The 15,527-nt window shown below is 38.1% G+C and overlaps 1 protein-coding gene across 1 annotated transcript in view; it reads right to left on the reverse strand.

Annotated features, from left to right (window-relative positions):
* Nucleotides 1–12,412, reverse strand: part of LOC140172036 (uncharacterized) — a 35,485-nt gene extending 23,073 nt beyond the window's left edge. The window contains exons 1-8 of the mRNA XM_072195383.1: nucleotides 12,077–12,412; nucleotides 9,009–9,104; nucleotides 8,153–8,268; nucleotides 7,239–7,328; nucleotides 4,794–5,121; nucleotides 4,386–4,481; nucleotides 3,460–3,575; nucleotides 2,578–2,667 (exon numbers count right to left, since the gene is read on the reverse strand). Coding sequence (XP_072051484.1) covers nucleotides 2,578–2,667; nucleotides 3,460–3,575; nucleotides 4,386–4,481; nucleotides 4,794–5,121; nucleotides 7,239–7,328; nucleotides 8,153–8,268; nucleotides 9,009–9,104; nucleotides 12,077–12,287 — 1,143 coding nt within the window. The 5' untranslated portion in view covers nucleotides 12,288–12,412. The remainder of the gene's footprint in view (nucleotides 1–2,577; nucleotides 2,668–3,459; nucleotides 3,576–4,385; nucleotides 4,482–4,793; nucleotides 5,122–7,238; nucleotides 7,329–8,152; nucleotides 8,269–9,008; nucleotides 9,105–12,076) is intronic.
* Nucleotides 12,413–15,527: the final 3,115 nt, after the last annotated feature.

Raw genomic sequence — 15,527 nt, forward strand, 5'->3', positions numbered from 1 at the left:
TGGCTAAATAAGGAGTGTTCATTATAAATATTTTCCATTATCATACTTTCGACGCCGAGAGCATAATTATTTGAAGCGTACATTGAAAGAGAAACGCACATGTCTCTGATTAGCTCGGGGATTAGCTACTGCGCGCTGCGTGCTGGCCTGTTGTTGTCCCGGGTTGTTGTCGAGTGGAAATGGGAAATTTATGAATGAACTTCCGCAACTTTGCAACATCATCACGCAGCGGCGTAGGCTAGCTGGGATTTTTGAGGGCCCAAATCCACCAAATTTCCCACTGGGGCAGGGGGCCCAAATAGACAATTTTTGCCAGGCTTATTGATAATAATCGTATATGGTAGGCCTATTGAGCTGTATTGCATATCGTTTGGATTCCCCATCTCTCTGCCCCTCCTCTCACCCTCTCTTTTTTTCCTTTTCCCCCCCTCTTTCCCTCTTTTTTTCCTTGCACTAGGGGCGGGGGCCCAAATAGGCAATTTTGCAATTGCTCCCCCAGCAGCTACGCTACTGTCATCACGGTAGACATACGCGGTAGCCTACAACTACAAGAAAGGTTTACAGACAAATATAGGCCTAGGTCTAGTAGGCCTATCAAAATGTTATATTTTTATATTTTCTGGTGGACTCGCGGAGAATATCATGTCATGGAGGTCCCGGCGCTGGGTTGGGGGGGGGGGGGCATGCCTACCCACGCTTGATTCCGGGAGGTTTTTAGCAGGCCCGACCATTTTTTTTATAACACCTCGGGCGGGTCTCTTCAAAACATTTGTACCGCGGGGATCAAAGTCACCCACATTTGGCCTAATTTGACGCTTTTTTAAGGGCACTTTTGCCAAAATGCGCCCAAAAGTTGGTCTTCGCTGTAAACCCACCCATCATAGTCGTTGAAAAGGTAGGCCTACTCCAAAACTGTGGCACATCCACGAACCCGAGGGAGAGACCTCCGCGGGTAAAAACACACCTCTAGCGGGACCAGATTTATAATTTAAAATAGGCCTACATTTTGGAAGCCAGTCATCACGACAAAACGGGCCATGGTAGTGTTAATGGTATTAACACTTTGATTTTAGGCTTAAATGATGAGTGTAGGACTATAAATTGCAAATTTGCACACACCCCGGGGGAACCTTCTCAAGTTGGTTTGGGTAAGGATGTGAGGCTGTGACTCCGAAAAACTACGGTACGATTTTAAACCAAATTTGAATAAAACAGACCCAAAATTGTATCAACTTTTGGACTGAAAGTTTTCGCAAATTTTACTTTTTCGAGAAAATCATTGAAAAATACCATTCTTAAACCTAATTTTCAAGACACTGAGGGTCAATAAAATCATGGCTAAAAATGCAACAGAGTCTAAACTAAATGGCTGAAAATGCACCCCAAATCTGCCGCACATCCCCACGACACCGTATTTCACCTTATAGATTTGGAAAATTGTCGCAATAAAATAGGCCCGAACTTATCCCAAATTATCCCCCGAAAAAATTTTTTTTTGCAGGTGAGGTTGGAGTCTTATTATTTTTATTCTCAGAGAGGATAGGGGTTGATATTTTAGCAGGGTACAGTTTGTCTTGTTTTTGTTTTGTTTTTTGACGTTATAGTCCCGGGGTTATAGTTCCAGATTCTTTTTTTCATATATTATTATTCATTTATTATTTATACCCTGTACGTGGGGAAAAAGACACACGACAGCTACAGAGAAGCCACGAAAAAACTCCTGTGAAGTGCATGAAAATGCCCCGAAAATGTGCCAACCGAAACACCCGAACAGGAAGATAAAATAAAAAAACAAAAACAAAAACCCAGGAAATTTCCCGAAATAAGTTTCAAATTCTTTGTCCCCCACTAAAATATATTATGAACACTCCCTTATGAAGTCTGCCCTCTTCCGGCTATTCTGGTAGTAGGCGTTGACAATTACTTTCATATTTTTGAAGCATGTTTGAACCCGATTTGTTCTCTATTCACATTTTTAACGTTGCAAGTAACATTTCAAGACCTATATTTGTGACAGGTATTTAATTATCTTGCTAGAGATGTGCCTAAAGTTGAAATTCAATATTTCGGATCGCAAAGATCGAGAGATATAAAGTTGCTGAATATCAGTTTAACACCATGGATCATATGGGCGTCTTATATGAACGATTATGATAGCTAAGCAAAATGGCTGGGATACAGGTTGTATAAATACTACATGAATATTCATGAACTATACAGATTCCATTCTTCTCTAATAATAAAGATGTCAATCACTCTCCTAGACGACAGTTGCTTGGCGCTTGTAAACAAATCGAATAATAGTGCTTGACAAGAGCTAAAAAAATAGGCTAAAAACACATTTTCACACATTTTTTTCCGGATTTTTTTATTTCACATGATAAGTAGACATATTTTCTTACGTATAAGGTAATAATATATTTTTTCTGGAGGTAAAGCCCTTCAACACTTTGTTTAACCTTAAACCTCTTTGCTGATGAATTGTGAGAAACTTGCCATCAATGAAAGGAAAGTGCCAATTACAGGAATGGTCTATATGGCTATGCCCATATTTGTTTGTGGGGAAAATATAATTACCTTGTTTCCAGCAAAGAAGTTCCCGCCATTAGCGACAAGCATATTTTCAAGGTTCTTCAACTTTGGTTTCGTCTTTTCTTCAAAAATGACCTGCATACGGATAAGAGATAGGGATTTTTTTGACTAGGGAACAATTAGTGCTCAATGATTGTCAGTAATCATTAAATAAGTTTGGTCTTGGTTTAAAATTTTGACCAACTTTAAGGAATTGGGTTGAAAATACTAAAGTGTGCAAAAAATCATAACAAAAGCCTGATTTTCGCACAAATTCCAACCATTTTTGGGAAAGTTGATCAAAGTTAAAACAAAAACAATAAAAATACCCTTTTCTATATTTCTATTTCTGTTTAAAATTTTTTTTTTTACTAAATAATGTTTTGTTATGTTGCCCACAAAAATGTGTGTTTTGGGGATTATTTTCTCCAAAACTGAGCATTTTTGCCCAAATATGACCTCACAGATGGGTTCGTTTAAAGTCTTTGCCATTCTAAATATGTATACTTTTACATAATTTAGACTAAAATATTGCACAATTCCAAGCAAGAGAATACTTGCAATACAGAGTATAAGTATTGAAACGGTATTGAAGTCTAACCAAAAAACCGCTTTCGTCAGCACCATGAGATTAGAATGCAAAGTGGTAAAATAGAGAAGTGAGAAGAAAAACAAACAAAAAGTGCTCTATCTACCTATACCAAGAATAGTCGACCAGAATTGCTATGATGTTCATCTGTCTTTTTAGCCTGATAAATATTATTTGTTGGACCAAAATAAGTTTCCCACAGGCCCTGGATCATACTGGAGTTGTGCATCCACACAGTCACACACCCCACCATACTCTCACCAAACCACTACATAACAAAACATCATTTCTTTTTATACCTTTTTAGCCTCATCGTTTTCACCTAGAGCAGGCATTATATCGCCGACAACGTCAATAAACGCTTCCATGACGGCATCAACTTCTAGCTGTTCTAAATTGTTACTACCGGCCAAGTCTGTAATAAGAACGTAGAAATATATTTCAGCAAGTTAATCTCTTCACTTTTTGAACTACGTATCCCCACTTAGGGTGGCTGATCATGGGCAAAAATAGTGTTGAATACCAACTTTTTGCGCAATACACACGGACATTGTCACACTATAAAGCCCGCTTTTCAGAAACTCGAAGAATTTACACGGTAAAGGTATGTATCACACTGAAAATAGCGAGTCAAAATGATGCAACCAAGATATCATCTTGTTTATCTTTGCACCCTCATCATCATCCCCCCAACCACCACCACCACCACCACCACCACCACCACCAAGACAGCTGAATACGCCCCTGCTACTACGCTGATACCGTAATGCTAGCAATAATTGTAGCTCATGATGAGTACTAGTAATCTTTCCCTGGCCTACATTATCCCGCAGTTTTGTTCACCAATATCACCTTTCGCCATAATATTACGACCCCCGTATTAGGACCAAGATCCCTCCCCGGGCGCATCTCGAATTTTTGAAGACCCTTTCTCCAGAAATAGCCAGTGTGCAGAGGCGTACCGACCGTGGGGAAAGGGGCTCCCCAAACTTCGAAATAAAGGCTAGGGCAAAATTGATCAAAAGTTTTAATGTTGATCTTCCTTTAGCTCGGTTTTAGAAAATTACTAAGTTAATCATACGGCCATACCGGAGGTTATTTGCCGACGACTACTGGTCATGATTTCTGGGGGAGGGGGAGGGGAACAACCATACCCCTGGCTACGTCACTGAATTAATGCGTATTAAATTCCTGTTAATTCATATCATGATTTGCTTTGACTTACTGTATTCTCTAGCTACATATCGCGCGATAGCTTGAGCGTTGGGTATTTTGGTACTTCCATCTACCTCAAGGACGGGCATGGTTCCAGTTGGCATGGCTATTATGATAGGAACAAAAAGGAATGACATCAATTATTAGTTACACATAATTTAGATGTAAATGAACTTTAATGCAGCTCTTAGTTACGATTGACATTATTTAATAGACCATTCCTATAATTTGCACTTTCCTGCCGTTAATGGGCCAACGTTGAAATCATGTCTTTCTTGACCTGGCTTTCTTTATCTTATAATACGTTATACCCATCACCCAATCAACGTCAGGAAAGTGCCAATAATGTGAATGGTCTAGTTCTTCCCTAGAAGTACGAGCGTAGTTTGTAGACATATCGGGATGTAACCACACTTACTTGGTTTTAGTTTTTTCCATTCCTCTCCGCCGATTGGTATCCTCACGTCCTCATATTTCACACCGGCTTGGGCAAACAGCAGACGAATTATTTCAGCTCTCCCCCTTACATCGAAGTACATGAGCTTGTACGAAGGCATTTTGGAAGATTTTCCGCTACTCACGGTAGTTTCTTTTGGTCTTTTGGCAACCCAGGCAGCGATTCTAGGTTCTCTGCTTACTTTCTCGTTGAGTGCCTTCAGTTTAGGAAAGTCTTTGAGTGGGTCATCACACAGTTTCGTTAGAAAAATATCACAATTGTTGAATAGAGTTATATCAGCCACCGTGATCTGAAGTGGAATAATATTGAGAAATAATGGGGTATGTTATATTAGTTTTTCATATGATCTGTCGTAAAGCAAAAAATAAAAATGTATTACATTTGCCCTTAACTTAAGCACATTTGCCCTTAACTTAAGCACATTTGCCCTTAACTTAAGCACATTTGCCCTTAACTTAAGCACATTTGCCCTTAACTTAAGAAAAAACCAGTTATGAAATGAAAAAGATGCAAATGCCCATGACCACTCGATTCTTGAGTCATTTCAAGAAAAGAAAAATGCATGTCCCAGCAAACACAAAAACGTTTTTAAAACGTTTTAAATAAGTTATATTTTGTCTTTTGGTTTAGGTAAAAACGTTTTTAAAACATTAAAATGTCGGGTTATATAAAGGGCATGAAAAAGTTTTAAAACGTTTTGTATGAAAACACACTACAACAATATTTCTAAAATGTTTTCAAAAATGTTATTGTAAACTATTTATTTAACATTATGTTAAAATATTTGCCCCCAGCAGACACAGAAATGTTCTTAAAATGTTTTCTTCAAAACCTTTTAATAACATTCAAATGTCGGGTTATATAAAGGTCATAAAAACGTATTTAAAACGTTATTGCAAATATTTTGGGCAAACATTTTTCGCAAATTTTTTTTTCAACCCAAAAATAACATTCTGTTTAGAATGTTTTGTATCCGGTTTTCAAAAATGTTTTTGGAATGTTATTAAAACGTTTTTATACCCTTTATATAACCCGACATTTAAACGTTTTCTGTAAAACATTTTCTGTTTGCTGGGCAGTAGATTATCAAAAAATGTTTTTAAATGTTATGAAAACGTTTTATACTCTTAATATACCCTTTATATAACCCGACATTTAAACGTTGTCTGACAACATTTTATAACCTTTCGCGAATGATGTCGAAAACGTTTTGTGTTTGCTGGGGTCCTACGACAAAATTCACGCAAGATTTTGCACATAATATAAATTATAATACAATTAATAATAATACCTTAGCCGAGGCATTGTGATATATCCAATTTTCATGAAATTAATTAGATAACTCTTTTTTAAAAGTCGTGAACCAGGCTCAAAATGATCGCCACACAAATTCTAGCGCCTGTATTATCATTCTTTGTTTATTTTATTTCTTCTTTTGCCTGGGTTGCTCATTCAGTGGATGTTATAAGGTATCCTCTGTTCTTCCATGAGGCCCAGGGGTAACATTAAAATATACATCAAAATACATCAAAGTAATTTAACAAAATATGTAAATATATAGGAAACATAAATATATAAGCATACACAATCATGAACTTAAAATGGAGAAACTAACCCATATTTACAATTACAAAATAAATAACCAACACAGCGCATCAAATTTAAATACAAAGTACTTAAGAATTCAAAACACTTGGGAAATTTTTTAAAAAAAAAAAAGGTTTCAGATTCCATGATACTAGCCAAAATACAACAAAAAAGGCACGTTTTTGAAGAAAAAAAAATTAAACAGTTAAAGATTTCAGACACAATGTATATATTCCCAGCAAACACTAAATGTTTTATTGTCGGGTTATTTAAAGATATAAAACGTTTTAATAACCTTTCAAAAACATTTGCAAACCATTTTAACATAATGTTATTAAAGAGTTCAAAAATATTTTGCCAAGATGTTTGCCAAACTTATTTTACAATAACATTTTGACAACATTTTTAAAATGTTGTTTTAGTGTTTTATTATGTGAAAATGAAACATTTAAAAAACGTTTTTATGATCCTTATATAAACAGACATTTAAATGTTACTAAAACGTTTGAATAAAACCAAAACGTGTTTATAACGTTTTAAAAACATTTTTGTGTTTGCTGGGTTATTGTGAGAACATTAATATAATTGGCACTTTCCTGCTGTTGATGGGTCAACATCAACACCCTTCTTGCCCTCTTTTTCGCTATTTTATAATCATGTGCCTTACCTTTCATGTCGTCGCTTTCATGGCTTTCGTTATTCCATAAAACATGATATCGATAGATGTTCACCCCATCAACGGAAGGAAAGTGCCAATTATAGGAATGGTCTATAACTATAAGCCTATGCCCATATTGCTTGCGGGGGAAATATAATTACCTTGTTTCCAGCAAAGAAGTTCCCGCCATTAGCGGCAAGCATTTTTTCAAGGTTCTTCAACTTTGGTTTCGTCTTTTCTTCAAAAATGACCTGCATACGGATAAGAGATGGAGATTTTTTAAGACTGTGGAACAAGTTAGTCCTCAATGATTGTAGTAATTTCTTAAATTAAGGTTGGTCTGATTTAAAAAAAATTCTCACCAACTTTGAGGAATTGGGTTGAAAAATACTAAAGTTTGAAAAAATTATAAAAATAGCCTGATTTTCGCCCAAAATTCCAACCATTTTGGTGATGTTGATCAAAATTAAAATCAAAAACAATAATAAAAAAACCATAAAAAATAAATCAATTTTACTGAATATAGTTTGTTATGTTGCCGGCAAAATTGTGCCCCCCCCAACTAAGCATTTTTGCCCCAAACTTGACCTCACAGATGGGTTCGTAGAGTCTTTGCCATTCTAAATATGTACACTTTAATAAACTTTAGAACAACAATTTAGCAGTTATGAGGTAAAAAACAATCCACAATTCCACTTAAAAAACAGCTGTAACATCGTAAATCAGATGAGTGCAATTTATTCTATTCAGTAATGTTCAGGTAACAGAATACTTGCGCTACAGAGTACGGTATTGAAGTCCATACTAAAAAACAAACACGTCCCCCTAAATTGTTTTAGGGGGGTCCTAAATCCTAAGAAAAAAAGTCAACCAAACTTGTCATGTTCATCTGCCTTTTTAGCCCGATAAACATCATATTTTGGCCAAAATAGGGTAAAATAATATTGCACAAGTTTGCCACCGCCCCTCCAGGTCCCGCTCCAGGTCATTACTGGAGTTCTGTGTCCACACAGACAAATACCCCACCCCACTCTCACCACATTCCTACCAGACAAAACATCGGTTCTTTTTGTACCTTTTTTGCCTCATCGGTTTCGCCTAGAGCAGGCATTATATCGCCGACAACGTCAATAAACGCCTCCATGACGGCATCAACTTTCAGCTGTTCAAAATTGTTACTGCCGGCCAAGTCTGTAACAGGAACGTAGAAAAATATTGAAGCAGGTTAATTTCTTCACTTTTTGAGAAACTTACCCCACTTAGGAGGCTCTTATGCTACTCAGTAGCGCAGCGGGTGGCAGAGTGCCTTCCTGACAAAAAAAATGAAAGAAAAAGTGACCCCACTCGCTAAAAAAAGAAAATCGGGAAGGCATACGAAATGATAGGGGAAAGGAGCCGTTTCTCATCAACATTCACCCCGACTGATCATGATAGGCCAAAATATGCGCGCATATTGTTCCACTCTCAAAGCCCTCTTTTGGATGCCCGAAGACTTTACACGCGGTACAGTGTCTATAAAAAAAAAAGTGTATTATATCCCACCGATAATACCAGATAATATCCCCACCAAAACCGGAAAGCTCATTGCTCATGCATAATATTCCTGGACCAAGATAACCGCAATACCTTTAGACTATTCCTATAATTGGTACCTTTCTGCCTTAATGGCGTGAACATTGATATCACATCGATACCATCCCAGCAAACACAAATCGTGTTCGACATTATCCGCAAAACGTTTAAATGTCGGGTTTTATCTTCCTTTAGCCCAGTTAAAAAAAATATTAAGTTAATCATACGGTCATACCAGAGGTTAATATGTACCTGCGACGACTGTCGGTCCATGATTTCTAGGGGGGGAACCCCTCCCCTGGCTACGGCACTGCGTATTCAATTCCTGTTAATTCATATCATGATTTGGATTGACTTACTGTATTCTCTAGCTACATATCGCGCAATAGCTTGAGCGTTGGGTATTTTGGTACTTCCATCTACCTCAAGGACGGGCATGGTTCCAGTTGGCATGGCTATATATGACAGGAACAAAAAGGAATGACAATAATTATTAGTTACAAATAATTTAAATGTAAATGAACTTTAATGCCGCACTTAGTTACGATTGACATCATGGCTTTAATAGTCATAAGTAATGCACCAACCCCAACAGGGTGTCACGTGTTCCTGACATTTTTCCCGTGAAAATTTACCCATTAATTTTGACTGCCTAAGAGATTCTCTGGTCTTATGATCGATTCATTGTTTAATAGACCCTTCCTATAATTTGCACTCTCCTGCCGTTGATGGGCGAACATCGAAATCACGCCTGTCTTATCCTCTCTTTCTTTAATATATAAATACGTGATATCGATCACACAATCAAAGGAAAGTATATATGAATGGTATATATATGTCTATACATGCCAAAGTTCTTCCCATGAAGTTTTTCCGTTTTAAATTGAACGCATAACTTTAACACGCGTCGACGTGATTAAAGGACTAAAACAAACCCATACCTCACACCTTAGGGGTGGTGCAATAATTATGTGTACCCCCGGGGGGTGAATTATAGGGGGGGCAAAGATTTTTGGCAGGCCAAAAGGGGGGGCAAGCATTTTTGGCAGGTCGAAAGGAAGGGGGTCAAGCGATTTTTGCCAGGTCGAAAGGGGGGGGGCAAGCAATTTTTGGCACAGATATTTTGGGCACCGTTTCTATATTACGCCCTAAAAAGGCGTAGGAAAACGTTACGAACACGTTCAAATATGCAAAATTTCCTGCTCGCTGCGCTCGCATTATATGTTAAGACAATTTAAGGTTTTAAATTCGGGTTCCCCAAAATCTTGCATGTGTAAGGGGGCGGGGCAAAGATTTTTGGCACGTCAAAGGGGGGCAAAGGTTTTTGGCACGTCAAAAGGGGCAAAGGTTTTTGGCACGTCAAAGGGGGGCAAAGGTTTTTTGGCACGGCCAAAGGGGGGGGCAAGCGAGTTTTGCCAGACCATTTTGAGAATTCACCCCCAGGGGTACACATAATTATTGCACCACCCCTTATTTTCACACTATGCCAAGTAATGAAATAACGTGCACTATCATGTCGAAAAAATAAGGTTCCGATGTCGAATATGAAATAGGGTTTGCTATGTCCAAGGTTCCCTAATGTCGATAAAATAAATAACGAACTATTGGCATTTTCGAAGCATGGCGTACACAATAGGAGTGCAGTATTCAATATGGGTAAAACCCGCCAAATACAAAAGCCTTTACCCATTTCGTGCAGCGCCATCCTATTGCGTCCGTCATACTTCTAAAAGGCTAGTGTCACAGGTCCGCTAGTGTTATGTCGAATAAGAAATAATGTTCGCCACATCGATTATGAAATAAGGCTCGTTATGCCGAAATGATAGTCTGAAAGTGGGCTAGCTAGGATTTGGATACGGTTTAGGGTTAGGGCTGGTTAAGGAGGGGAGTTATTAAGGTTTGTTGCTATTGGTTTTAAATGATCTTGCTCGCAATACCCCGGCAATCTGGCCCATAGGCCAATTTCTACAACTGTTACGTCTTTCAGGAAATGCCATTTCGTAAGGCTTGCATCTTGGCAATCCTTTTTGGACGGTACATTATTTGCTCTAGCCTTTTGAGAAACGACTAACTGATTGCAGTCTCTAACACCACTAAGACATTTTAGGGATAATGTTAGGGTTGTCGAGTTTAGGGATATATGGATTTGATATAAACACCTCAAAAGAAATAAGTCCCCCTCTGAACATGTCGTCATAACATCGTAAAGTTTCGTTTTGTACCAACAAAACTAACTTTGAAATAATTATATGACTGTTTACTAAGTGCTGTGTGAAAATGAGAGATTTCCATGACTTCAGGGCTGAATGAGCCTAAATTGAAGACAAAAAGTGCCCTTTCTAAAAGTCACAAAGTAGGCCTATGCTTGTTAACTGCAAGGCGTATTGAACTGACCATCTTACAACTCACTGTGCTGAACTCTGCACCAAGGGGATTTGCATGGCTGAATGATCAAGAATCGATACACATTACAGTAAATGTTCACTTGGTGAGGATTTTAAACTGCACTCAAACACATGGGGTTTTCCATTAGTAACAAGCCATGAATCAACTTTTGTGACAAGCATAGGCCTACTTTGTGACTTTTGAAAAGGGCAGTTTTGCCTTCAATTTAGGCTCATTCAGCCCTGAAGTCATGGAAATCTCTCATTTTCACACAGCACTTAGTAAACAGTCATATAATTATTTCAAAGTTAGTTTTGTTGGTACAAAATGAAACCTTACGATGTTATGACGACATGTTCAGAGGGGGACTTATTTCTTTTGAGGTGTTTAGCAAATAGATATATTTTATATTATCCCGGCGACATATAGCAAACCTTATTTCCGGGCTTATTTCATAATCGACTTAGCGGGCCTTCGATATAACTAACCTTATTTCACATTCAATATAACGGACCTTCGACATACGTACTGAGCGGGCCTTGGACATAACGAACCTTATTTCATATTCAACATAGTGGACCAGAGGATGTTTAAAGACATTCCCACAACCCAATGGGGTTTCTGACCTTGTATGTCTGGCTTTTGTACACATGTGGTACAGTTGATCATACCTTGCATTGGGATTTGTGCAAATATCTGGTGTTTTCATCCTATTATTTAACATTCAAAACATCGAGACTTAGGAATAAAATTAATGCAGTGGGACAATATGAATGTTTCCTGTAAGAAAATCAAATATCAGTCATAAGTCTCAACTATTAGCTCGTTGGCTGCAGTTTTAAAATTACCATTTTGTGTGTGTGGCAATGGGTACTTTGCCTTTAAAATTAGGTTATATTGATCAAATTTCCCAATCATAGTGCATTGTAGGAATGCCTTTAAGCCTCCTCTGATAGTGGACCTTCGACATTATAATATTATACTGAGCGCATATGTGACATCTCAGCGAACCTTCGACATAGCGGGCTGTAACCACACTTACTTGGTTTTAGTTTTTTCCATTCCTCTCCGCCGATTGGTATCCTCACGTCCTCATATTTCACACCGGCTTGTGCAAACAGCAGACGAATTATTTCAGCTCTCCCCCTTACATCGAAGTACGTGAGCTTGTACGAAGGCATTTTGGAAGAGGTTCCGTTACTCACGGTAGCCTTTTCTTTCGATTTTTTCTTCCGACTAGCCGAACTCCCCATAACTGCTGTTCCTCAAGTGAAATCTTTGTATTGTGACTGAAAATAATGACGCTGATGGTTATTGTTGGCCAGACGATACGAGACTTGTGACCAGGCAGTCTATAAAACAGGCTAGCAAAATATATGATACCGTTCTGGTATTTTCTATAGTAAAATAAAGAATAAGTCGTAGAATCAGAGGAACAAACCCTCAGTGCATCTTGTTACCAATAGTTACTTCTTATCATGCCAATTGTCCGCGTCTGTACCACCATCATGTAATATCAGAATTTGCTGAATCATGGTCAACATACAAAGTAACGTTGATCAAACATTAATATTATGCAATATTGCAAATACAGAATCCAATAATCAAACGAAAAACGATTTACCCTTGCGTATGTTTGGTTGTGTTTGTCAAATGCACACATTAACTCCGCAACCAAGTTACACAAGTCTGTCAGCAGTGGCGTACCGTGGCCGCTCGGGGGGCTGCAGAAAATGTTAATTTTGCCGCTTTGGGGTATAAATAATTTTATAAGTTTCACAATTTTTTAATTAATAAATGTGGTCCAGTGCAGGTTGGTTTGTAGGAATAAAAGAATGACGTTCACACGTTAAAACTAAATTGTATATATCATGTACTGTATATTGCGAGCGGAGCGATCAAGAAAATTTGCATATTTAAGCGTTTCCGTATTGTTCTTCTACTGGGTCCTTTTTAGACGACGGTTTTATTTAAAAGGCGCCCTTGAATGCATGCACGTATTTTTTTTTTTTTTTTTTGGGGATGTTTCATAACCTAGATTTCGCATCAAAATAGGTCAATGACCATAGAAACCCATTGGACTTGACATATGTTTTGATGTGTACACATAGGTAATGTAACATCCTCACATGTTGCTAACTATAGCATTATTTAAGATCATTTACATCAAGATCGGAGCAAATTTAAAATTTTGACCCTCTAGAGGTCAACGCTTGACCTTTGACCTTGTTTGTAATAACTTAAGAACGGTAGATTCTAGATAGGTAGGCCTAACACACTGAATCCTTATGATCAGAGAAATACCTTAGTAATGTTTTCGAGACAATTTAATGACGTTTGAAATTTGACCCCATGTAAAGTTGAATGAACTTTGCCCCACACAAGAAACAATATTTTTTATATGGGAACAACAAAATGTGTGTACTAGGGACTTTTCTAACCTATTTCTAACCTATTTCTAACCTATTTCTAACCTATTTCTAACCTATTTATATCCTAACTTTTCTAACCTATTTCTTCGTAATCCTTAAAAGGATTACGAAGAAATAGGTTAGAAAAATACATCATCAGGGTGCATGGGAACAATAGCTGAGTACTAGACTAATTCTTTAGTAATTGCGAGTCTCAAATCTTTTAAGTGCCAGTGCCCTTCTGTAGGCCTAACATAAAAGTTTGCAAATTGTGTTCGGGCCCTTATTTGTTTAAATCAATGTTATAGTGTAAACATGATGCACCAAAGGGCTTCAATTGGACCTTAATTTGGCCAATTTCTGCGTATGGATAAACAGCTGGCCGTTTTCGCATCTGTGTAGGCCTACACCCAAACATCTTATATTTTAAGCAATAGTGAAATAATATTGCACGAAATGCTTCAATTGGGGCCTTTATTATTACAAATTGTCAGTAAATACAAAAAAAAAGTCCATATGGCCCCTGAGAAAATGGTGTAACAACTGTACGACCCGGCTTAAGGTGGTAATACATCCCCTGATCAATTTCGTGACTAAAATAACCACACCCTGGTAACAAAGGTTATGTATATTATAGGGGCAAGGAATCCAATTACTTCACCATGTTCACTGAAATTTTAGTGATTCAAGACAAACGGTTCATTACCTAGCTGGGGGGTTTACACCCCCAGCTAGGTACTGTAATGCTCTCCGATTCTTCTTTCTTTCTTCTTCTGTCAACAAAACTTCCAAATGCTTCTCCTCCTACATATTACACCCTACAATTACGTAACTTGCACACATGTATCGGCTATATCCAGTGCCCATAGGGTGCAAACAGAATTGGGATCAAATGTCATTAAAGGGGCATTTTCGGTATATAACCAATTATCTTCAAAATGCTTCTTCTGCCACATATTACATAGCACAATGTCGTCACTTACACATGTGCATCGGCTTTACCCAGTGCCCATACCTTGCACACAGAATTGGGGTCAAAGGTCATTAAGGGGGTAAAATCTTACAATTGCATTATCTGGACATCTGTAAGGGGTATGGGGCTCAAACTCAATACAATAAATCTCATGACCAAGGGAACATTTTGCGGGGGTCAGGTCAAAGGTCATGCAGAGGTCAAATTTTAGAAACGCATTTCCTGGACATCTGTAAGGGGTACGGGGCTCAAACTTGGTGACAACAAACTTAATGATCAGGGGAACATGTTGGAACACTTTGCAGGGGTCAGGTCAAAGGTTATCTGGGGTAAAATCTTTATAACTTCATTTTCTGGATATCTGCAAGGGGTATGGGGCTCAAACTCAGTGACAACAAATCTCATGACCAGGGGAACATTTTGCAGGGGTCAGGTCAAAGGTCATGTAGAGGTCAAATTTTCTAAATGCATTTTCTGGACATCTGTTAGGGGTACGGGGCTCAAACTCCACAACAACAAACTTACTGACCTGGGGAACATTTTGGAACACTGTGCAAGGGTCATGTCAAAGGTCATCTGGGGTCAAATCGTAGAATTTCATTTTCTGGATATCTGTAAGAGGTACGGGGCTTAAACATGGTGACAACAAACCTCAAGACCAGGGGAACATTATGGAACATCATGCATAGGTCAGGTCAAAGGTCATCTGGGGTCAAATCTTAGAATTGAATTTTTGGACATCTGTTAGGAGTACGGGACTCAAACTTGGTGAAAACAAACCCCATGACCAGGGGAGCATTTTTGGAACATTTTGTAGGGGTCAGATACCTCCACAACACCAACATGCCCCAGCTAGGTTTGTGGTCTATGACCACCATTTGCCACTAGTTATAATTATGTTAAGAAATGAGGTACATTCTAGGGGTAAGGCCTATCTCTTTTCTTATCATAAATAACGTACCGCTTGTTTTGAGTCGCTGGAATTCCAGTGTAGTAACTTTTGTTACCAGTGTGTTATTATTTTTTGAGAAAAATGCAAAAATAGTCACAAATTTATCAAGCGGTGTAGTACCACCTTAAGTTAAGTTGTTATACTAATAATTGCACAG

This window comes from Amphiura filiformis, chromosome 15 (genome assembly GCF_039555335.1).
Source record: "Amphiura filiformis chromosome 15, Afil_fr2py, whole genome shotgun sequence".
NCBI classification, from domain to species: Eukaryota; Metazoa; Echinodermata; class Ophiuroidea; order Amphilepidida; family Amphiuridae; genus Amphiura; species Amphiura filiformis.